The following is a 25,434-nucleotide window of genomic DNA, read 5'->3' on the forward strand; positions in this document are numbered from 1 at the left end:
CTACCATTTATTTTTCTTGTGGCTATAGTTGCATATAATAAAGAAGCCAGCTTGATCTAAAAGGCTGAGCATGAATCTGGGGCACAGATTGAGTACATTGGCTGGCTTGTGCTTGAATGTCTAAAGTGGAGGAAGCACCTCCCGTGGATTAGCTGATATTTGTACCTGTGAAATGTGCAGCTGCTAATTATGGAATCTGCCCTTACTGAATGGGTCCCTTCTGGAAAAAAAAGGGAGGCATTTAATTTTTCCTGCATAGAAAAGTTCTCTGCATGAGCTGTGTTGCGTCTCACAACACCCATTGTATTGAGTATTGTGCCTCAGGATGAGGGAGAGCAAGTGGGCAGCTGTGGAGAGGCAAGGTGATTGCATGGTGATGGGGCAGTAAAATCCCGTCTAAATATTGCTGTGTTTACTCTTCACCTTCTGTCAGAAGCCATCCAGGAGCTGCTCACAGTGCAGAGATACATCTCAGTGACCTTTCAAACAGGCTGCAGGTTTTCAGAAGGCCAGTTGAGATGTAGATTGTCTCACTTTCTCCAGACACTTACCGTGTGTTTCTGTTTTCCCTCTGTCTCTCCGAGATCACATCAGATTTGGAGAATGAAAAATGACACAAAGTCATTATAAATAAAACAACACCCAGCTCCTGGAGACAGCTGTATCCTGTTTGTGGATTTGGGGGAAATGTTGAGATTTTGTGGCTATTTCTTGTTCTTTTCTTGCTTCCAATTTGTCCCTTTCTCCTTGTTTAGAAGTTGCATCCTACAAGGTTAGGTGGGATTTTTCACTGAGGAAACAAGGAATGTAGCTGAACTAAGCTTGCAGGGAAGCAGAAACCAGTGGTACATGGCTCTTCTCTTTAGTGTTCTGGCTGTGGTTCTGTGGGATGTGAATGTTTGATGTTTATTAATATCCTTAGTGTTTTTGAGCAAATGCTCTGGGTTTATTTGATGAAAACAATAGGGGCCTGCTTCTGCATCCTTGGAGTTTGGTGTTTGGTTTTTTTAGAACCACAAAACCTCTGAAGCAAAGGAAGCAGTCCTGGGGTTACAGCCACAAATTGTCATATTTTCATTGATCTCCGTGGAACAAGGCAAGCTTGCTCTTTTCTTTAGTGTGATGCTGTGAGGAGATAAAACTGCCTTGTGATCTGAGGTTTTTGGAAGTCACTGTTTTATCTTTGTGATGAGCAGCAGAGCTTTTTGAGAACAAAAGCAACACCTTCAAACTTATTAAGAAAAATGGCAGGTTGTAGGCTATCAAAGGCTGGCGAACAAGGCTCCCTGTGACAGGGCAAGTTGGGGTGGCTGGAGGCAATGGCATACTTAGCTGAGCTAGCAACACTTAGCATAACTCCTAGGAACTACACTTTGAAAAGTGGATATTTCGAACTTATTTCAGAATAAGGTCTTTGTTAGGAAGTGAATGTAGATCAGCCAGACTCAGATTAGCTTTGAAGTTCCGTTCTGTTTTTCTCCTGAACTTTTGGCTCCTCCAAAGCTTAGAGATGACATTGAAATATACAGGATGTTGAAACAAAATCTAATTTATCTTCATGTTTCTTTAAAAGTCACAGAGCTGTGACCTCCAGAGATTGTCTAATCCATCTCACTGTGCTCAAACAGGGTCAGCTGGAGCAAGTTGCCCAGTACTCTGCTGCTGAGTTTTTTGTATCTCCCCAGATGGAGACTTTACAGCCTCTCTGGACAACCTGTTCTAGTACTTGACACCCTCAGTAAATATTAAAGGTTATTCTTGTTTTCAGTTGAATTTTTGTGTGTCTTTTAAAAAATCAGTGCCCATTGTCTCTTGGGACTTTTTTTTTCTTTTGAGGTTTTTCATAATGGAACACTGAACTTGCTAAATTTTCCATTACTTGTAGATTTTTATGCTTAAAATATCTGATGACCTGGAAAAACTATGCAAAAGCTGAAATGAAACAATTTCTTTTTCAGTGCCTATATAATATGCATGCTGTGGTGTCTCCAACTTAATATTGTTTCAGTTGTGATATTTTTGAAGACTGAATAACAAGTCTTAAGAGGATATTGCATTCTCTTTTTTTTATTACTGTTTGTCTTTTTCCAATGGAAACAAATTCATTTCCCCATGAAAAGAAAATAACACTGGTGTTAAAAGTTTTTTTCTGGAAGTCAGTGGGACTGACACAGAAAGCACTCCTCCATTTTCTCATCAGGCTTGAAATTGAATTTTGAGGGCAATGCTGTATGAAGCTTCAACTACAAATGATAGAGATTCTTCCCTTCCTCCTCTCTGTTCATCTTGGTAGGAAAGTGAAAATCAATGCTTTGAAAAGAGGGAAAATAAGATGGGTTCTGTGCTTTTTATTTAAACACCAATAATCTGACTTGTTGCTCATTTTTTTACTTACAGACATCAAGCGAGGCGAAGGAATCTGCAGAGAAGACCCATTTCTTCAATGTGCCTGCCTTCCTGACAGTTTCTGGCCAGCTCCATTTGGAAGTAATGGCAGGGTGAGCAAAATGAGTAGTTGTTGTCTCTGTGTATGGGATATTCCCAACTGGTAATTTTGCCCTGTTGGTATCCATTAGATATCTGCCATTTGTATCTGCCAGAAATGGAGTGAGTGGCTGTGGCTGGATGATGGGGGGTGAGAGGCCAGCCTAGACAAAGGGCTGGAGTGCCTCTTGTGTGGACACAGGCTGAGAGAGCTGGGGTTGTTCAGCCTGGAGAAGAGAAGGCTCTGGGGAGACCTTAGAGCACCTCCCAGTGCCTAAAAGGAGAGCTGAGGAGGGACTTTGGACAGGGGCATGGAGTGACAGGACAAGGAGGGATGGCTTCAGATTGAAAGAGGAGAGGTTTAAATTAGATATTAGGAAGAAATTCTTTACTTGAGGGTGGTGAGACACTGGGACAGGTTTCTCAGAGAAGCTGTGAATGCCCCATCCCTGGATTTGTTCAAGGCCAGGTTGGATGGGGCTTTGCACAAGCTGGGATAGTGGAAGGTGTCCCTGCCCAAGGCAGGGGGATTGGAACAACGTTGTCTTTGGGGTCACTTCTGACCCAAACCATTCAATGATTCTATGCTCTGGAGGGTCTCACAGCATCTACAGAGTTAATGCTGTGTGATGTATCACCACAGTGCTTTTGCATGTAGAAGAGCTTCATTTATTTTTGAAGACTGAAGGGACTCAATACCACTTGAGCTGCAAGCCTCAGAAACTTGGTGTACTTAAATAAAGTAAAAATAAAAGGAGCAGGTTCCCAGAACAGCTATGCTCCATTATGAATAAACGCAGCTTATCTAAATTTAGATGGCCCTGGATTCATTTAAAATGCCTGTAAGAGCAACACACTACTGTAAAATAGGAATGTGAAGCTGTAATATACTGCATGCTGAAGAACATTGATTTTTTTTTTTTTTTTTGTTTATCCATCCTTAGAGAGCAAGGTGCATCTGAATGATATCAATGCAAAAAGTATTTACCAGACAGATCTTGCATCTGCCCAGTTTAGCTTTCTGCCCTATTTTAGAGCAGGCTGTGTACTATTTAAGGGGTGCAGACTGATGTAATAGAGTGAGATTGTACTTCAGATTGACCATTAGAATCCATATTCTTTCTCTGGGCTTATTTAAATTGTGGAATTATGTTTTTCAGTAAAGGTCACAATGCATGATAGTCAGTTGATTCGAACACATACAAATGTATGTCATCCCATCTTCTAGGGACCAAAAATAACCCCCTCTCCAGTTAAACTAACCTCTTCCTCACTGACTTTCCTCTGCTAATATCTGAGATGATGCCAGTCTTTGGCTGCCAAGTGACCTGTGCTTTGGCCACAGCAGACAGGGCGCCACATGAGAAACATCCTGTCTGTCAAGAACATCTAGCTTGAGTATGTCAGCGTATCACAGACATCAAGCTGGTCTGAGAAGAGACTGTGGCTCTCAGGGAAAACAAGCCAGGCAGAAAAGAGATTTCTGAAAAAATAGCTATGTTTTGATTTATATGCAAAAATTGCCCTTTGAACAATTTCACCGCAGCTATTTACCAGCAGCCAATTAAACTGTGCAACAGTGATTACATAAAAAACCCCAGCACTGATTCTCAGCATTGCATATGAGGCATGGACAGTAAATACTACAAGAAATACAAGTCAGAAGTCCCATATGAAAAGGCCCATCTTTCAAGTTCACATTTTTTTAAAGCTGGGATTTTATCCCTCCCATTTTCAGGAGGTTTCCACTGGACAGTAACCAATCACTTGAAAAGTGTTTTTAACATCTCTGTAAGTTCATGATGAGCCTCCTTGGCAGGTGGCAAACAATGGCAGTGCTATCTACCTGAGATCTGGTCTCTGACAGGCTGTACCAGCTGGCTAGCAGTGATTTGGCTGAAGTACCAGGTCTGGGGAGAATCCACATTGCAAGTGCTCAGTAAAATGTGCCTTCAGATAAGGGGGTTTGGGCTTATTTCACTCCAGCTGCTCAATGTACTAATTTAGTTAATTTACTGGGAAAATTCAGTGTCAATGAAGACCAAACCCTCTTTGAGAAACCCTGTTTCTCAAGAGAGAAAACTCTTTGACAGACTTGTCACTCACCCTTAACAGTCTTAGAGTAGTAAAAAGTGAGTCTTCCGTCTCCAAAATGGAAATATTCTGGTCTTCCCAATAAAAAAAGCAGGAAAAACAGTGAAGATTTATCTGGTTTGGATTTGATTCCATGAAATTTACCCTTTGTTCTAGCTAGACTAAATTCTTCATGTCCATAAAACAATCTGTTCTTGAAAAATCACGTTTAGCTTAAATATAACGTTGGCATGTTGCAATCGTAAGGCTCTCAAGAACACTTTGTCCCTGAGAATTTATGGGAGGAGACCAAGATAGAAATGCAGAGAAGAATCTTCCCCATCCAGTCTTGGCCCATATTCTGTTGTGACTTGTAGGACTTGGGAGACAGAAACAGATCCTGAAGAAGTCCATTAGAAACCAGAGGGGGAGCAGGATAGGTATGAGAAGTAGGAATAGGTATGGTAGGAATTTGTCCATGGGGGTGTATGTAGTAGGGAGCAGAAGATCAAGTAGGCAGTCAGGTGGTTTTGGGGTTAGCTTTTAGCTTTACAGAACTCATGAGCAACCTCCAGGCTGTGGTTGAAAAAGGCTGGAAAGGGGAGGTATGAAGACTTACCAGATGAGCCTGGAATCAAATCTTTCATGTTTTTGCTGAGAGTTCATGTGCTATCACCTGAGTGCCCATGCCTGTGTGCTGTCCAGGGCTCTGTTTCATGGCAGGGTTGCTTGGGGTGCTATTTCTGATCACAGGAGAGAACAGCGAGCCATTTATAGCTCCTGAGTTTTTTTCTTTGAGGAAAAGTGGGGAGAGAGATGTTCCTGTGTTTATTGACTGTCTGCAGTGCTGTGTGTGCTTGTTATTGAAAGCAAGGTCAGGGGAGTTCATCTTGTCTCTTGGAGTGACACAAACGGCCTACTTGGCACAACTTCTCATTTCATTGTGCCTCATCTTAGCAGTGACGGCATCTAGGTTGTCTGCTCAGTGTGTCTGAATCATTGTCAGCTGCTGTAAATCTATGGGCTTTTTAAGGCCTCCAGAAAAGTCTTTATTCAGTAATACAGCTCTCCCCTTCAGTCTCCTCAGGGTTCGGTGAGTCAGTAACCAGTGTGTGTGGTGAAAGTGTAGGACTGTCTGTGCCCTGATATCTGCTTTTAAATGTCATTGGTTTGCTGTGAAGTCCATGTGGTATTTCCTTGCCCCCCGATCCTCTGGTGAGGACAAAGGCCCCTTTGGGGACCTGAACTGTGCTGTGGAGAGTCTGTGACAGCTGAAGATGATTCAGAGGCATACTGGAAAAAGCCAAAGCCAAGTGTCAAAAAGTACAGCTCGCTGGTTGCAGTTACATTTTGTCTTCTGCTTTCCCACAGGCTGTGCCTGCTCCTATATTTTCAGGATTTTCAGGATATTTTCAGGATATTTTCACTGATATAGTTTATATCAGTGTTTTTACCTTGTGCCAAATTTCATCACAGGCACTGTCTGTTCTGCCTTTTGCATCATGAGCTTGAATAGAATTGCTTTTTCTGAAAGTTCTGGGAGTTATCCCCTCCCTATATGGCAGAATAAGTTATCTCCTCATTCCTTGCCCTCCTTAGCCCTGTTTCTTTTATCAGGCCTTCACTGGGTTTCTCTTCTTTTGTTCATCTCACATTCTCTTGAAGTTTCCTGGAAATAGGTAAAAGGCTGAGGGGCAATCTAGTAGCCTGTTAGGACCTTCAAGGAGGTTTTCTGGAAGACACTCTTTGCAGTGGTGAATGACAGGAGAACAAGAGGGGATAGGGAGAAGTTGAAACAAGAGAAGTTCTCAGTGGACGTTATCGGGGAAAAAAAATCATGAACAAATCAGTCAAGCAATGGAAAACATTGATCAGAGAAACTTTGTGCTCTTCATCAGGGATGCAGCTAGGTGGAGCCTTGAGCTGCTCTGGCCTTCTTGCTGACCCTGCTTTGAACAGAAGACTGGGCCAATGACCTCCTGAGGTCCCTTCCAACCCAAGTAATTTTCTTCTAAGTTTTTTCTTGCCTTTGTTCTCATTGTCCTCTCCACCTATCTCATGCATAATACCATCTTGGTGAATTATCTCTCTAGCTCAATTTCAGTTCAGCATCCCCAGGACTTGTGTTTTCCTGCTAACTTGAAATCTCAGCCCTTCATACTGACTTCTGCCTGCTAACACCTAATTATCAAACTTGGTTTAGTTGCAGTATAATTACTCCCCCTCTACTCAAGCACATCCCCCTGATTTCTAAACCATCATGTATTCTGCTGCTCTTCTGCCTAATCCAGATATTTTCTGCAATCCTGCAATTGGTTTTGCAGGTTGCAGAGAGGGCCTAAAAAAACATGTCAGTCATCCAGACCATTTTGGCTGTATCTGCCTGAGTTTGTAGAGAGCTGAACTCAGTGAATTTCCTGTTGTCTGCAGAAGGTACTGAAGTCACACTGATTTCACTTTTAAAATGCCAGTACTTTGGTGTTTTTTCAAAGCATTGAGGATGGAGAATGAGAGAGAGAGCTGTCATTTTAGTGTTCAAGAAAATACTGCAGAGCTCAAAAAAGATGTGTTTGAGGCTGCCTTCCATAAAAGAGGCTTCATTCTCAGCAGTCTGGCAACACACGCTCTTAAAATTTGATTCCAAAACGACTTGCTAATGATGAAACAGATTGCATTGTCTTTAAACAAATATTTGCTCTACACTGTACAATTTTAAATACTTCTGAATGCAGCTGCAGGAATGATGTCCAGTTGTATAACATTCCTGTTGCTAAGAAGTAACAAAAATAAATGTAATTATTTATCTTGGTTGTCTGAAAAAAATTTCTGACATTTCTTGCACAACATTTATTTGAGTCTGACTCATAATGCAGACTCTTATAATTAGTGCACTAACTTCCATTAATTAGGCTGACACTTAATTGGATCTATAAAAAGCAACCATGACATGTCTGGTTTTAATCAATTACCGCATGCTTCAGTCTGGTTCATGACTGCTGCGGTGATTGTTAGTGACTTTGTATTACTGGGAGGCCAAATACATGAACTCTGTAGGTACAACAGTGAGTCTAGAGTTGGTTGGCTGGTTGGAGCTTTACAGTCCACATGGATATCCTGTTGGTCCTTTTTTTCCTCTCCACTTTTTTGGGAGGGGGAGGCAGGTAATCTGCTTGCAAGCATGGTGAGTGTGTGCTCAGGATAGCTGCAGTTCAGCCATGTTCTGGGATCCTCAGATGGAGGGCTGAATGCAATCCCAGCAGTCTTGGACGATGTGCTCTTTGTGTGATCTCCTTGCCGTAAAAATCAAATGCAGGTAGTAAGAGAAGAACAGGTTTTATGCTCATCTGGTGAAAAGGTGTCCTCAGCTGAAATTCTTGGTCCTCATTTTACAAGCAAGCTAAGCTAAACTAGTATGTTTCTGTCTTGAATCCAGGGCACAGTCCCTTCAGCTTCTCAGAATACCCCATCATCCCTGTTCCAATCAGTGGTAGGAGAACGCAGCAGCCATGCAGGGTCTTGCAGCTCCACTTCATCTGTGTGCCCAGACAACACTGTGAGAGCTGCAGGGGTTTAAGCAGCTGTGGCTTTGTGAGTGACAATAGGGCTGTTACAACCCTCTGCCCACATGTTCCTGTGCCACAGTAGCCACATTCATGGTGACTTCTGCAAACTTGTTTTACTTTATGATTGAGGCAAGCAAGAAGCCTGCGGGCAGCTCAGCTGACCGTCAGTGGCAAACCGACGCCGTGGCAAACTTGATAGCTTATGAGAGCATGAACCTGCCGTGTGTCCAGGCTGCAGCTCCTGCTTCTCAGGGAGTCCCTATGCCTCAGGAAGCGGCTCCAGGATGAGATGTGAAGTCAGGCAGCTTCATCCCGATTTGCTCCCACAGCTTTCCTTAAAATAGCTGCACAAATCCATTAGCGCATGCCCTGAAATTCTTCAATTTGCTGTCATTGTCCTGAAGTAGAATAGAATATAGATATGTGTTGTCGTCAGCTGGAACATGTTGTATTTCATATAGATTTTAGTAATCTTTTTTATACAGTTGATTAATTTGAGATTAGGTAGAATTTGTAGAATTTGAGGCTTTGGAGGTTTTAAATAGTTACACCCAGACTTTGGAATGTGGCCTGGACCGTGACTCCTTTTGTTCAGTAATGCACCCATTGATGCTTTTTCTTGTTGTGATTGATACTTGCAGAGTTCATAAAACCAGCATTCATCTGAAAAATAAAAAAGTTAAAATTAAATATCTTCCTCATGGCTGTTATAAAGCAGTTTCTAGAGAACATTGGTTTTTTCCACTTTGAAAGGATAAAGATTTAACCCAGCTGTTCCCCCCCAACATGTTGGTAATGTATTTTTATTGCTTAGAGTAGGAGTCAATGGGACGATTAAGTTTGAAAAACATCTTGGCTACCTGTTTTATTTAAATCTTTGAAACATTTTGTATCACTCCTTTGCAGAATATCTCTGTTAGCTAGAGCATGGGAAATGGTTCTTTGAATAAATGCTCAACCACTCCGGTGGCTTTCATCAACCCAGCTTGAGTTTTCATTGCTAATCGGTCATTTTATTGACTTTAATTAGAAACAATAATATCAAAACTAGGACAAAGCAAGACTCCACTGAGAATAAAGTACAACACTGCTGCATAAAAGGGTGGAGGACTCAGGCTGATGAGGTCTTTGAGCCTGGAGCAGACGACTTATATGGCTCTGAGTAATTCTTACGTCCTTTGTCTCACTTTTCCCCTATTCTCCTGCCATCTGTAGACTAACAATCCAGTGTCTAGCTCTGCTGCGAGGTTTAATAAACAAACTTCTGGATGCTTTGCCAGATAATTAGGGTATATGGGTCACTTTGTTGTTAATTATTCAAGTGTGCCTGGTTCATATTCAAGCAGAGGGGGATGACCTGGGAAGGATCCTTGTCCCATCTTCTGTTTTGTGCTGCTGAAGCTGGAGCAGAGGCTGTGGCAAGGGGAGAGCAGGTCCTGGAGCATGGCAGGAGGGTGCTGTGCACATGCAACCTCGCAGACATAGTGCATCCCTGCCCTTTGGAGGTTGCAGCGAGAGAAACTGCTGCATTGCTTCAGTCTGACTGGCTGCAGGGGGAAGTTGGCACTTCCCAGTCCCTGTCTGGGAACTTAGACAGCTTTCTTTTTTTTTTTTTTAAATTTATGTAGTTATTTTTGGCTGCTTACAAAAGGAAGTACAGTCCCATCTCATCACAGCATGAGCTGAAACCTCAGCACTCAGCACACCAGCTCTGCTGCCCAGGCCTGAGCCTCACATATTGCTACAACAGTCCTTGTCAAGATGCAGCTTTTCTCATCTGTGTTAGCCCAGAGGGCAGGCAGAAATGGCATGTCTAGGAGGAGTCTTTTAAAACTCCTTTTTCTGGGTAAAATTCAGTCCCTTCTGCTGCCTTTTTAACAGAAATGTGCATTATTATGGGGCAAAATCTAAATCACCAAGCAATAGTAATGGGAGTATTATTTTTACACTGGGGTTAAAATGCAGGTATTTCTGTCCAACTCAGACAGGTATTTTTCAACAGTCTGTCCAGCTCAAGGATATAAAATATTCTACTTCTTCTCCAAAATATGCTGGGCACCTGCACATTGCTAGCATCATTGGGAGCTCTGCGCCTCCAGATCCTCCAAAAACTAGACCCAGGAGACGTTGGGTTGATGTTTTGAATGGTTATCTCTATGTGTGTGGTTTTCTGAATGGGGCCAGAACATTTTTCAGCATACAAATTTCAGCATCCCTGAACAATCCCAGTCATGTTCAGGTCAAGCACTGCAGCCAAATGGTGTCTCCTGGCAGCTGAGCAAAGTCACCTGCTTATTTCAGTGGAGCAGGCAGGTCCTCCCTGCTCAAAATGAATATTGTCATGCCAGAGCAGAGTGGAATTAAATCAGATGGCTCACTTTATTAACTTCTTCTCTTCCTGAGGGAAAGGACAATAGGTAGATAAAGCTAAACTCCTGGGTTTTAGGGTCACCTTCACCTTGCTGTTCTCTCCTTCTCTGCTCATATCATGTGTTTTGTATTTGGGTTAGAAGTTACTGTTTCTAGATTTTTCTTGCAATCTAGATTTTTTTTTTGGTGTATGGCAGGGAGGGTTTGGTGGATTATAGTGCAGGGGAACATACTGTGTTGAAGGGTCGCATGCTGTTTTCATTTAGCACGGCCAAAGGTGAGATTTGGCACAAGTCACTTTTCAGTTTAACTCATCCCTGCAGACCTTGCCAGAGTAATCAATATACTTGTGTTTACGTAGACATACATTGTATTTTGTGGTGACACTGAGGGCACCATGAAAATGATTGCCTCTGCCATGTTGGCAATGTATTTTTATGGCTTACAGTCGGAATCCCTGGGATGATTAAGTTTTGAAAAACATCTTTGCTCCCTGTGTGTACTGGTGTGGTTTAGTACTTAGCCCTGAGTCACAGGAACCAGCTTCTGCCTCCAGCTGTGTCACTACTGTGTGGTGTGACCTTGGCATTGGCTGTAAGCTGACTGTGCAGGGATTGCATCTTCTTGATTAATAGCCTTGTTCAGAGTTATATTCCCTTGGTTCAACCGCACAAATAAGTCTTTATTACCTCGGTAGCAGCGTGGAGTCCTGGCTCGGAAAAGGAGCACAATCCATTCCTGGCTTGGGAACCATCAGCACAATTAATTCTATTTGGATTGCACCGTAAAAGTTGCCAGTAAGGCAGAGACACTGAGGCCTACAAACATTGCATGAGTTTTAATTAAAAGAATGATTTGAAGCAGCTTTGGGCATGGATACTTATTACTTCTCTATTGGTTTCTATCACTTCCTCTTTAATGAAATGTCAACGAACTCAAACGAAATGAGCTTTCATTCTGCGTGGCAGAAAGCTCCCAAAGGTGGCTGCTTCTGGAGGCTGTTTTAGTAGTGTGTGAAATGAAGGTGAAAGGGGGGATGTTCCCCCTTTGTGGCTGTTCATAGGGTGGAGAACACAAGTGTGGCCTGTGCAGCAGTGAGCCTCCACCATCCATGCAGAGGATGCTGTGCCCAGCAACACCTCCAGGTACTGCTCTGGTGTCCAGAGGGACTCCTGAGAGCCTGTAGCTAAAAGTGGCTGCAGCAAGCAAGCTCAGCGTTTTGGGATGGGACTCTGGCTTTTGATACATTTCAGTGTGTCGGAAGGAGTGCCGTGGGTATTCTCTTGGCCTCCACATTCACATTACGCTCTCAGATTTTCCCAGAGAACTGGGCAGAGTGAAATACAGTCACAGAAAGGGAGCAATTAATTAAGCAGCTCTGTGCCTTCTTGTAGTGTCGACCCCGGCAGTGACTGTGAACTGCATAAATGCACTCGGGCTTGCTGTCCAGAGCTCTGATCTAGGCAAGGCTGACTGCAAAGGGACTCGTTTCAAAGCCTCTCTTGTGTTCTTTGGTAGCACGTACAAGGACAGTGTTGCAGACATTACTGCTCTGCCTGTAATGGCTAAGAAAAAAGGCTCAACAGATTAGTGAGCTTTTTTTTCCTCTCCTGTTTGTGTGCTTTTGTTGGAGATGAGGAATTAGCACTACTGATTTTTTGTTAAAGACTCTTGAGTGCCCACAGCCCGAACTGACCTAGGCACTTTTGGAGACTTAGCCAGAATTTTCAAGTTATTTTTAAATGCTGGAAGTCTTGCAGAGGTCTGGGAATGTTAAATGATTGATTATTTGCATCACAGAGAATAGGAGTTACAGCCCTAGACTGAGGCTTCATTGTGCTAGGTGCTGAATGCACTCAGAACAAAATGACTGGGTTTGCTCTCAGTACCATGAAATCGGAGCAGAATCAACTCTCATCCCTGTTTTCTGATATATCTGTACATGCTCAGTGTGATACAGCACTGTATCAAATCACAGATATGTTTTTTACAGCAGATGAAATACAAATAAAGGCTGGATTTGTATAGCAGGCATTTGCTTAATATCTTGAATGGCAGGGCACAGTAAACAGTATATAAATGCCTGGATGGAAAATAATCGTTCACACACAGCTGATAACAGTGACTGTATGTATTTTTAGCTGTGTTTCTCTGTTATGTCCAAGCCTCTGGTCAGTGCTACATTGCTGTTACCAGATGACTTGCATTTACTGTGCTCCTTTGATCGCTTTGCCAGCATGACATCTGGCTGGTTTCCCTTTGCCAGGGTCCCAGGATCCTGGTGAAGTTCTCACAGTTACTTGTATCTGTCTTTTCCCTTTACAGTTAGCCTGAGAAATGAATGATTCCTTCCCTCCCTGCAGATGGGGGTTTATTTGATGGGGAGGGGGGTTGCAGTGGGGGTGGTGGTGTTTTTTCCCTTCTTTCAAGGGTCAGGCAAATTCAGCCCAACACTGATGTTAGGTTCTACAGGCCAACACAAAGTTCTTACACTTACTGTTTATGAGCACCTTGGGATAGTCTATAGAGTTGCAGTGCTAATGGTTTGTTTTGTAAACACAGGGGGTTCTCTGTGTACAAGTGCCTAGAGCTGAGGACAGGCATAAATTGGTTCTTGTGGGAGTTGTTCTGCACTTGCCCTCTCCAAAAGCTCTGTCTTGGGCACACAGAGGCTTTATTCTTGCAGTACAAAGTTGATCTCTGACTATGAAGCATTTGACCGTGGTTGACATCTTGGAGCAATAAGAGGATGGGGGTTTTTAACTATTTTTGGTTGCTTTTAGGTATCGTGCAGTCAACAAGCCCCTTGAAAGTCAAGTAACTAGTCTTCATGCTTGGGCTGCTGTTCAGTAGGAAATAAGTGCAGTTCAAAGGGCACTTAGTAGCCTGCATTGCTGGAGACTGTCCTTCTGCTGTGGCAACCTACAGTAACTCAAGTGTCAGTACCTGTGCCTGAGCAGCTGCTGAGAAATGTTTCTCCCTGAAGCCAGACTGTTGCTCTGTGGGACAGGATCTCCTGCAAGCCAGCTATTGGCACACTTCAGTTTTCAGTGTTACTTTGAGGCCTTCATGTCAGTGAGAGATTAGAGAGCTGCACACCAAACCGAGCAGACCTGAGTGGGTACTTCAGCAATTGCAAGCTTTTCAAAATATTTTCATCTTGTGTCTGATCCTGGCTCAGTCACAAACTAAACTTGTGACTAAACTTTTTTTTTTAGAAAAAAAATCTTTTTTTTAACTGAAGGACCTCAATTCAAAATATTTTAGCAAAAGCCTGAAACGTGGGGTCAGGTAGAACAAGAACCTGCATCTAACTCCTGTTTCCCATTGCAGGCCAGCCTCTGCAACCTGGCAAACAAAAGTTTTTGACCAGTTCTGCCTTAAACATGAAACAATTTTGATTGCATGACTCATTGTTTCATATTTGTTGTTTGTATTGCTATAGCAGTTGAGGCTCTTAAACTTTGGATCCAAGACCTTGTCATGCCAGGTGCTTTTAGGAGCATGGGAAAAAAACAAACCAAAAAGGCCATGTGAGAAAGAACGTGAATTTCTGTATAACCCAAGACAACAGGTGGCTACAGATGGGATCACAAGGAACTGATGATATAATAATGAATGACCTGTGCAATGAGTAATAGTATTGGTACATCATTTATGTAAACATTGCTGAGGTTTTATAGATGCTACAGCAAAGGGCAGTTTGAAGGAGGATGACAGAGTGACAGAAGTTTACAGTACTTAACTCAGCAAGTAAGGAAGGCAGCAGAAGGAAAAGTGGCATGCTGAAAATTATGCTTGAAGAAAGATGCTTCCTGCAAAATCTGGTTAGCTGGTTGCAGATGCTGTGGTCGTATATGAGAGAGTGCAGGTACAGGAGCAAAGTGGAGACAGAAAGTGTGTTTTTGGGAGGAGGGAAAGCAGAGCCATGGGGAAAAGAAACCTACAGGCAGGCTATGTATTCGACCTGAAACTTTCTTCTGTTGTGTTTACTACTGCCAACTCAAGGAAAAAGAAAGTGCTCTTTCTTTGGATTGTAACCTTTAACCAGCATGTGACATGAGGGAACAGATGAGTGAAGCAGAATGTGTGTGTTCCTTTATTTGCAGCACAGATGTCTCCATAAGGGGCAAAGGAAAAATGCTGCTTTTTGTAGTGTTGTTTATTTAAACTTCAGTTTAACAAAATTAGCCTGTTCAGAAACTTCAGTGAACATCCTTTTAAAGTTGAAAGCTTGCAGAACAAGATGCAAGTCAAATGCCAGCCCCAGCAATTAGCACGCATCCTTTCACGAGTGTCAGACTGTGCTTAATCTCTACTGATCGGGTTCTTTTTCTCCTACACGCTGTCTGCAGCTAAAAATAACATCAAATTAAAGATGTACCAAAGATAGCAGCTGCCCAGTTCATGGTTTTTCTGAAGCAGCTTGCTCTTTTCCCCAGTCATGGTTTTCTTCCCATGCAGCGTGAGAGGAAACACAGCTGTCATGGCATCTGTTTGGGAAGCTCTCACTGGCTTGAGGGTGTCCAGGAGTCCAAGTGTTCATAGACCACAGTGTAAAAGGTATTGCTTGGAGTGCAGCTTCCCACATAAAATTGAAACTTTTTAAAGGTGTGTTGGTGTTTGATAGGAAGGTTTCTCATGAAGGAAGTGGAAATGCAGCATGACACAACTGCAGTAAAAGAAAGGATGTATTTAAATAGACTCCTCAGAAGGTGGCTGGAGAACTGGCTTCATGATAGGAAATGCACTGGTTGCTTCAGTATCAAACACTATCCCAGACGTGTTCTCTGCAGCAGAGACCCCTTTCAGCTGAACCACTTTTAGCTGTGTGGAAGAGCCCAGTTCTTTATCTCCATGGCTCTCTGAGCAATGAGCTTCTGTCTTACCACTAGAGGGGGGCTGCAAGCCACACACCTCCCATCCTGCCGGGCTTCACTGACCACCCTGCAGTGCCAACCAGCCCAGCAACTCCAGCAGCAAGGCCCACTCTGCTGTTGAGCACTGGCATCTCACAGCACCCATGAAGGTCAGGGCATTGCAGCCAAAGAAATGTAAAGGCACATGGATGAGGAGAGCATGACTGGTACGATAACTGGGTGCTTCTCTGGTTATCCCGTTCTGTGGAATGTTGGGTTTTATTCCCACACAGGTACAAAAAATGTCCTGAGCATGACTTGTGTTCAGAGAAAGCTGAGGTGTGCAACCTCCCTGAGTCACAAAGAGATGTGAATAACCCATCTCTGAGCCTGGATGAAGGAACTTAACAGCAACATATTAAGCAGTCCCATTGAACTGGTTGAAGATGAACTGGTTGTTTCCAGATGCTGGAAGAAAAGTGAGGGCTTTAGGTGTAACAGACTCAGTAATGTGCTGGACCTGACCTACCTGTTTCTTGCTGCCTTGCAGGGCTTTTACTCATGTGTTCACCTTTGGCCCAACATTCCGAGCGGAAAACTCACAGAGTCGCCGGCACCTGGCCGAGTTCTACATGGTGGAGGCTGAGCTGTCCTTCACTGAAAGCCTTCAGGACATCATGCAGGTGGGCACTCTAGATGTCTGTGCAAGACTGGTACCAGAGTTTCTTCCTCCTCCCTGAGCTGTGCTCCCTGCCCTCAGCGGAGGTCACAGCTCCTCTCACCCTGTGTGAGCCAAGTAGAGGTTGCATAGGTATTTCCCAGGGGAAAGGGTTTGCTCAGCAGAGATGAGGCGTTAGAGGGAGTTTGGAAGGAAAGATAGAGATGCACACAGCCCTCTGAATGGGAAGCTCCACGGTTGCTGTATTGCCAGGGGGTGTGTAAATGTGCTTGACTAGTGCTAATGAAAGTGGCTCTCTCCTTTCAAAATCGTCAGCACCTTTCCACTGAATGAGCTGTCTTTATGCAGTGTGTCCCTTGGTGTGTTCTTTAAAAGCCTCCTTAAAATCTACATTGAAATCTGAAGTAGAAGCAACAGTTTCTGGCATACACTGTTCACTGTGTCTTTAGCAGGAGACTGGAGGAAATCCTTAGTCAGCTGCCTTTTGATTTTTCAGGATTGACCTCTCAGATACAGTTTAACCACATGATGGATGCTAATGCACCTTACTAGTCTCAGCATAAGCCAGCTTATACCCAGTAGGAGTTGTGAGTAAACATCCACACACACTCTCATTTATCAGATAAGCTCTGGGGAAAGCAGTTGGAGAAATACCCTTATAAAGAAGAATACCTGAGGCACTGGCTACAGATTTATAAAATATAAATCACATACAGGTGGTGGTTTCTTCAGCATGGGTCATATACAGTACTGAGTCAGCATGGCCTGAGAGCAGAGCTGAGGTGCTCTGTATGCTGCTTCTGTATCTGGGATGTCTGGACAGCCTTGGGCTGTGTGGACTGACCCATTCAGAGTCTGTGCTCCATCATTAATAGCATCCTGCTCTTTCTTTTCTCTCTCCTTTTCTCCACAACAGCTTTGTGCATTCTTAGAGCACAGCCCTTTGTGTATGTACACATCTTAATTCCTGAGCCCCTGTTTTTCTAGGTAATCAGGAGCCAGTGGAAATCTTCACTGCTTTTACCTAAGCAGGGTCTTCTGTTAAGTGGTGTTTGAGCCCTTCAACACAGAGTCAACGTATCTTATGCGGAGAACCCTAATTTCTTGGCTTTTGAAATATAGGCAGCCAGTTCAGACAATTCAGAGAATTAGATTTGAGAACTCTTCTGGAATATGTAGGGCTTTTATTTGTAGGGAAAGGAGGAACCTCTCCCCTCAACTTTGCCTTTGTTGTTGCTAAGTATTGTGTGAAGTCTCAATTTGTGCTCTCTTTTACATCTTCCCTCTGTCCCAAAGTCTTTGACAAGCACTGTTCCCTTTAACAGAGAGTCTTCTAGCAGCCATCATTTTGCATTCCTCATAGTGAGTTTATATTGCAACAGGCTTAATTTTGTGGTATTCTTACTGACAGAAGTGGAATTCCCATTTTGTTTATTTTTTAATCGTTGGGCAAGCTCTTTAAAAAAACAAAAAGGAAAAAAAACCCACAAAAAACCAAAACAAAACCAAAAAAAAACAACCAAACAAACAAAAAAAAACCAGTAGAAAACCCTGCCAGTTACTCTAAAGCCTAAGTTCCTTTCCTGGTGTAACTGACCTAAATTCGGTGTTCTCTCATGTATCTGCCCATCAGGCATTTTGTCTGTTGTCATCTGCAAGTTCTTTATTCAGTGCAAAACACCCAGTTGAGAGCCCCTTGGCCAGGGTTAGCATCTGAACTTTGTCCTCACATAAGGAGCTGGATTGTTTGAAATTTATTTTTAAAATTTCTGTTCAACATTTGGACTAAGTACCTCTCACTTGAGCAAGCTAGTGTGCTGGGAATGCTCAGCTTCTTCAGGGACATCTTGAAGTATTTGATTATATGCCATTAAAGAGCCTTGCTGCAAAGATATGCATGTTTACCATTCACTGATGAGGCTTGAGATCTTTCTCTCAGCCAAAGCTCCAAAAGCAACATAGCTTTCCTTATGAACTAAATGGAAAAAAGAAGATTTAATAACCAAGTTACATGTATTTGGGAACAAAGGGCCTGAAATCCTAGAGCAGCCTTTTTCCCTCACTGTAATTGCACAGAGTAATGCTCAGTTATTCCTAAATTAGTAGCATAGTTCTTGTGAAGTCTCATGTGTCTTAATCATGCAATCTAAATTTCTGTTCTGTGCCAAAATGTGTTTCAGTGCTACAAAGAGCCTTCAACTCTCACAATACTGGTTTCACAATACTTTCTGTGGAAAGTCCCGTGTGCTCAGTGCAGTACTTTACACTGCATGGCTGGGTGATAGTATTTCTGCTTTAGTGTTCAGGGTGCATGGAAGGGTATCTAAGGAGGGACCTCTGTAGCTTCTTTCCATAAGTCAAGCTAAGAAGTTAGACCAGGTTGCCCTGAGGCACTTCCTCCAAAATGGATGAGAATAAGAAGGGTTTAGAAAAAGGTCAGGTAGACAGTGGAAGAGCTCCAATTGTGGAACTATCTGGACTCACTAGAGATGTCAGCCCTCCACTGCCTGAATTGGAGGTCCAAGTTCTCCAGTTTCATTTGTCCTCTGAGGTGTCTGTTATCACTCTCTCCCTCTCTCTTCAATGCTGTGCCATGTAGTTGTATTTGAAGGCCATTATCTTCTGGTTTTCATTCCACTGTCTCAGCAGCGCAGTAGATTTAAAGGATCCCACTTCACTCATGACAGTAATGGAGTCTCAAAGAGGCCATATGATACAGTCATTATTGAATTTCATCAAAAGTACATACAAAGCCATGCTAAAAAAGACACTGTTTAGGCTGTAAAGTTAGGAAATGCCAGAAGGAGTTTTCCTGAGGGCATTTTCAGGAGTTTATGCATAGTGTTAGTCTTCCTTAACAAGATCACGTCCTAGCACCACTGTCTCTTTAAGGGATGGAGAATATATCTCTTTAAGATGAAGAAAGCAATTTAACAGTCAGTATTTGAGCTCTGTCTTGAGGACAGAAGTATTGTCTTCTGCTGGTTTTGTACTTCATCAAAATTAATTTGCTGTCATTACAGCCTAGTGACATGGAGCGTTATTACCTCCATTTTACAGAGGGGAATTCAGGCATGAAATGAAATCAGTAGCACCAATTTTGGGTGTCAGCTTTAGAGAGCTTGGATCTAAAACATGTATGTGATTTGTTTTCCAGACTAGTTTTCACTCAGCATTCTGTCTTCAGTGCCAAGGCTGAGGCACTTGGGCAAGGCTGACTGCAGTTTTGAGGGAACAAATGCTGGTAATCACATGGGAAAGGTTTGTTCTAAGTGTCTTGCACAACACTTTAGGGACATTAGGGTAACTGCAGTACTGTAGGTTCCTTGTCTGAAGTGGCATCCAGCTGCCATAGCTGAGGCTTGTTCTCTTCCCTAACTTTTATCAGCATTAAACTTCAATGGCCAGTGAAGCTGTGGTCTGGCAGACAAGTCTCCCTCCTTGCACAGCAACAGCGTCTCTCCAGAGAGGGGCCTGAGCTGTTGGTTGTGTCACTGAGAGAGGAGGTTTTATGACCAAGATCAGATGTGAATCCTCCCCTTTGTGTGTGTGTGTGTGAGCAAGCATGGAGGCAACAGATAGTGGTCCACTGGTGAGTGTTTCATATGTGAATAGCCTGTGATCTACACTGCATCCATATGCATGCCCCAGGAAAATACAGAAATAAAAATCCGACTGACACGTCATTCGATTTTTCTTATGTAATCCTTTATATGTAATAGAGATGGTGATTTGAACCTTTCTTGGAGTGTACAGCACCTTCAATTGCTGCTGCTGACTTTTACTGCTGTTTTATTGATGATTTCCTCTGTTTGAACTCTGGTCATAATTTTATTTGGGAAGAGGATAAGTTGTAGTATCAAAAGATCCAGGGTAAAATTAAGCAATACCCTTGGGAGCTGTTTCTAATCAAAATGGAACTGTTAACCATTAAATAACAGATCAACACTGGGGAAGGCCAAGGTTGATACTGCTGAAGTATCAAAAGATAAAGGCTAAAAGGCTTGAGGGAAGGGAGAAGAATTTAACCTCTGTCCTCCTGGCCTGCCCTCCTACCAGTACAGTTTCCACATTGCTGCTGTGAAACAATCACATTACTGGGCTTTTGGGGCATCAGAAGTCCCACCTCTGATATGAGCTACTTGCTGTGATTCCAATGCTTTTTCCCTGTTTAAGATTCCTGTCAAACATGTTTCTTTCAGAATACGTTCAAACCAATCACTTCACCTTTATCTCAAACTCACGTGTTCCCTTAAACCAGCAAGCCAATGATTACACTTCTCCACTCATTTTTCCTATAGCCTGCTTTGCAGTCCTTCATTATACTGTCTGCTTAAAGACATAAATTCTCAGTTTGAGAGATTTTTTTTTCCTCCTTTTCTTTTTTTCTGTCTACTGTTTGTGCCTACTACATGTTTGGCATAAATAAGAGCAGCGAGGAGGCCAGTGTATGACCCACGTGTCTGTCTTTTTTGCCAGGACAAAACCTCAGTCTCAAACCTGGAAATATTTCTCAGATTGTTTTTCCCATACCACCCACATCTTTTTTCCACAAGAGGAAGCTGCTTATGTTGAATGCTGTGGGAACCTAATTGTTACTTTATCGCACAGTGAGGAAAAAAGTGCTAATTAAACAACATGCTTTTCTGAAACCAGATGATACTTTCATTTTCTAGAAAGAGGAAGCCTAATGTAAAATCCCTTCGTCTCTGCCTGGTGAAACCAGATGAATTGCCAAGAAGTTTTCTAATTTCATTTGCATAAGCCTTTTTCTAGCTACTTTGAAGAAAGTTCAAAGCTGACTGTTTGGTTATTTGCCACTCAGCAGCAGGAATGCTGGCTTTTCATTTCCTCTGTGTTTGAATACCAGGAGGGGTAAAACTGTTCATCTGCATATGATAATGCTGTTCCCTTATTTGCATCTTCCCTTTTTAAAAGGAAGGCTCAGGTTGATGCAGGAGTCTTGAGTCTGAGTTTAGCTCTAGAGGAGTCCAGATGGACTAGCAGTTCATTTAACTAGCAGTTGCCAGCTTCACTGGGCTGGTGGGATGCAGAGGTTGTTCACCAGCACAGAGCAGTGTTTCAGCAGCTTGGGACAGGTGTGAAGAATGTTCTTCTTAACATAAGTTTGAACAACGTGCCTCACATCTCATCTTGGCTGTGTCAGTGGCCCAGCTGTGTTGTTTCTGGGCCTTGTAAGATCTTACCGTGTAAGATCTGGTTCCTCGTAAGGCATAGACCTACTGCTTCTTCTTGAGATCTACTGACTGAACAACAGGTTCATCTTTTCACAATCACAGGCTCTTTGAGGTACTTTTTGTTAGGAAAAACCTTGTGCTATCCCAGGCTGAGGTGACATGCAGCCCCAGCTGCATGGCTCTGTTCTTACAAAGGAGATGAGAATAGAAGGGTGATTTTGAAGAAGAGTTGTGATGATCATCAGTTGATACCACAGGTGTCAACTACCTGCTTTGTGCTGGTGTAAGACTACAAGGAGTCATGGGAACTCTTGGTCTGCACAATAGCAAGTGTCTTGGATGGTCTGTTTTGCTTAACCAAAAGAGAAAATTACCTTTAAACCAGGCTGATGAAAATGCAGCAGCATCCCATGTGGGGGGTTTTAATGGCATTTTAATTTCTTAATGAGTGAAGCCCATTTTACTGGATAAGTATATCCAAATTGGATGATAATGTCATTTAGTTAATCGACATTAGTTTAGGGAAATGGAACCACATCTTTTTAGTTTCTCAAACATCCCTGCATTGATGTGTCCTCTGCTTTAGCTCTTTACTCATCTGTGTGTGTGTTCACTTTGCTCTTACTGCACAGAGTCTCTCTAGCTGAGATCTGTTTGATGGCCTAGCTCTACACATGTTAATTCTCTTTCCTTTAGTTTTGCCTTTTCTAACAACAAAGCATAAATCCAGAATTGTTCCTTACAGGACAGATATCTCGCTGAGAATTAATCTGAGACTGGACCCACAAATGGTTGTAACGTGTGTCTATGGCTGGCCAGGGCTGCTGCTTGAGTATTTTAGCAGTGATTTTTTTCACTGGAGATACCTGACTGAAGATATTGAGGCCATCAGCAGACACTGAAGCCCTAAACCCATTGCAAAAATAAAGGTTCCAGTCCTCTTCAGCTACTAAACAAGCCTGCTAATTAGGAGCATTAGCAAGCTTGTTCTCTCTTATGCAGTCTGGCCATGCAGAAGGACAGAAGCTCCTTTGGCTGATGTGTACCTTGTTTCATTTATAGTCTGGGACACCTAAGCAATGTTCATGTTTTTATGTACTCCTTTTTTCTCTATTAGGTTATGGAAGATCTTTTCAAGACAGTGACAAGCACTGTGCTCTCCAAATGTCCTCGTGATGTTGAGCTTTTTCATAAATACATAGCTCCTGCACAGAAGGTAATGCATGTGACAGGAAAGAACTGCAATCCTGTTTGGCGTTTTGGGGGCTCTTGGCTATAGGAAGGCTTAATTAATTTTTTTAAATTTTTTTTTCTTGTCCTCTGTTAAGAAACTGTAAAAAGCTAAATGTCAGACTGAGCTTAAGTGATTGTTCAGGCCAACAGAGAAAGGACACACAACTTGCTGCAGCTGAGAGCAAGTGTGGTAGAATTGTAGTTGTCATTTCATCTGCCAGCCTCTGAATAATTGCAGCTTCAATAATTGGGTACCCTTTTAGCACTGAGTGGCCAGAAGTGGATTTTGACCCATATCTAGATCAAAATGATTCTGTCGTACACATTAAAATACAGAGGGAGGTCACTTTCATGAGTTTGCCCCTGAACCCTTAAGGGTAGCTTTACATGTTTATGTTTTTCTTGTTTTGACCAAGGGCAGGTTGGAACAAATACTGAAGCACAAATTTATGATGTAAGTACTATTTCAAAATGATCTGGTAGAGGGCTTTTGGGGAAAGAGTTCCTATTTTGTATATGTTCTTTTTCTTTCACAACTCAGTGTTTTCTGGGTTAGCATAATGTCTCCAAAGAGCATGAGTTGCAGTTCCCTTTTACTGTTTGTCAGTTATAGCCTTTCACCTCTGCATGACACTGACATCTCAATCTGCTGGCCTTTGGCTTTTTCTGCCCTGGACAAGATCCTCAAGTGTATTCTCCTTCCAGCATGTACCTGCACCGTGGTTGCTCACAGTGTGGCTTGGTTTTGGCTTTGATGCTCTGCTTTCATTCACACTTCCACTCCAGTTGCTCTCTTTTTATGAAAGTATTTTCTGATGTTTAAAAAACCCAATTGGTTTTCTATTCCCAATTGCTTGTGTTAACTCCTGTTTCCAGTTCTCTTTGTGCTAAAGAACTGAAGGATTTGGGTTTCCCTCACTGGCTCCCACTAGTACCACCTTCTCCCTACTCCTGCTTGTCTCTTCAAGCAGTGGAGCTCTGCATTTATCCCACAGAACACTGTGGGGCTGCTCAGCCCAGCCCTGGCTGTCTTGTTAAGCAGCCACACAGGATCCACCCTGTGCCTCTGCCTGCATGAGTACCATGGGAGACCTCAGTGAAGTTACCATCTCCCCATTTCAGTCCTCTCTTTGGACCTAACTGATGTTCCTGAAAGGACAGAGTTGCACTCAGCTTCTCTCATGCTCTAAGGAAAAAGAGAGAGTCAGACCATCTCTTTCTCCCTTGCTATCTCTTTCCATCAGCTGCTGACAGATCTGGGGCATTCCTGGCTTACACACGTTGGTTACATGTGTTGAACATGTGCCAGTGATATACCTCATTTGGGCTGTGGCCTCACATAACCCAGACATGTGGAACAATATATTCCTTCTTAAGGTATTTCCTCCTGAAGCCTTCGCTGTTTTAGTGAAACATTGTAACTGGCTGTAAAGAGCTTGTGGTCCTTAGGGAATTTGGTTTTAATTGGACTTAGCCAGTGATACAAAGATTAAATTATTGTGATCATGTTATTCTTTTTTCTCTCTGTCCACAACATTTTGCTTGGTATGTCAAAAACTTGGCTGCCCCATTATCTTCCATGGAGTCTTGATTTCCAGTTACCAAACCTGAAGCATTGTTCGCTACACTTTTTCTGTTTGCTTTGCCATGATGCTGTTCTTTTGTGCTGGTGGAAATTGGTGGAGAATCTCCTCTCAAATCTGCCAGAGAACTCGAGAAACATTGCTGCACATAAATCTCGTGGTTTCTGCAAAGTGAAGTGGAAACATTTGAGCTACAAGCCCTTTGCACCCTGGGCTGTTATTTTTGCCTAACACACCCTGAACTAGAGCTATGTTGTTGTAGCTATGCTGATGAGGACATATTGTTTTCTTTTTAAAAAATCCACAAATTTCTCTGAAGCAATTCTCTGTAGAGCTCACTTCTGATTGAAATGCAATATTGCAATAATGCAGAAGTGTTGAGAGCTTAGCACTTCCTGCCCTGCATGCAGCTGAAGCACAGGAAAACATAGGATTCTTGCCATATAAAATGCTTTTTGGTTTCTGTCCAGAGAAGCATTGCTGGGAAGTCTGACATTACACACAAGTTGGCATGGTGGTGGGGAAATGCCTCCTTAATTTTCCAGCATGGCACTTAGCCAAAAAACTTTGTTATTCCTTTCATAGTTATCTTAAAGACTTTTTTCTTCCTCTTGCAGAATTTCCTACAGTGAAGCAGTGGAAATTTTGAAGCAAGCTCCTCAAACTTTCACTTTCAAGCCAGAGGTAGGTCATTGCCAGCTGGTTGTCCCTGTGCAGCCTGAATTTTGTAGAATCTCCTTTCTCTGTCTGATACCACAATGGTTGTTACTTTGCACAGGTTATCTGCCTCCTGGGGTGTTTGCTGGGTTGTAAACTAGGTGTTACTTTTGCCCTTTGGGGTTGAAATGTGAGCAATACAAGGAGTGAGATCTGTAGCAGAAGAACATGTAACACTTGCAGGGAAGGAAGTTATGAGATTGCAGTTCAAGGACCAAGGCTTAGCAAAGGCACTTCTCTTTCCTGTATGGGAGTACTGCTGAGAGTGTTGCAGATTCAGTAGCAATCATCTAAGAGTTGCTGTAATAGTCCTCAAAAAAAGGAAAGATAAGAGGACAGCACTGCAAGTTTGACAAGGATTAATAAGACAATACCATGTCAAAATACCATGTAATCTAGATGTAGGTAAAGGGAATCCCTTGTCTTTCCAAAGCATAGATGTTGACTGGGAAAAAGAGTAATAAGCTATCCTTTCTAATGCTGCTAGGTTATGGTTTTCTAAAAATCTTATTTTGCCCTATTTCAAACACACACCTACTCCAGTATGGGACAGCATTTATGGTGGTGCTCATCTCACACATAAGTTGTCTAATCATTATGTCATTATGATACTTTGAGGAAAATAACCCTCTGGCTGAAACCACCTTCATAGCCAGTTGGGTAACCATCTCATCT

At 42.7% G+C, this 25,434-nt stretch overlaps 1 protein-coding gene across 2 annotated transcripts in view; it reads left to right on the plus strand.

Annotated features, from left to right (window-relative positions):
• Nucleotides 1-25,434, plus strand: part of NARS2 (asparaginyl-tRNA synthetase 2, mitochondrial) — a 49,390-nt gene that overhangs the window by 13,744 nt on the left and 10,212 nt on the right. For both annotated transcript variants that reach the window (XM_085066264.1, XM_085066274.1), the window contains 5 exons: nt 2,398-2,498; nt 15,900-16,032; nt 22,344-22,442; nt 22,876-22,913; nt 24,660-24,726. In XM_085066264.1, the coding sequence (XP_084922390.1) occupies nt 2,398-2,498; nt 15,900-16,032; nt 22,344-22,442; nt 22,876-22,913; nt 24,660-24,726 (438 nt within the window). The remainder of the gene's footprint in view (nt 1-2,397; nt 2,499-15,899; nt 16,033-22,343; nt 22,443-22,875; nt 22,914-24,659; nt 24,727-25,434) is intronic.

The sequence above is a fragment of the Lichenostomus cassidix genome, chromosome 1 (genome assembly GCF_008360975.1).
Source record: "Lichenostomus cassidix isolate B80296 chromosome 1, HeHo_3.0, whole genome shotgun sequence".
NCBI lineage: Eukaryota > Metazoa > Chordata > Aves > Passeriformes > Meliphagidae > Lichenostomus > Lichenostomus cassidix.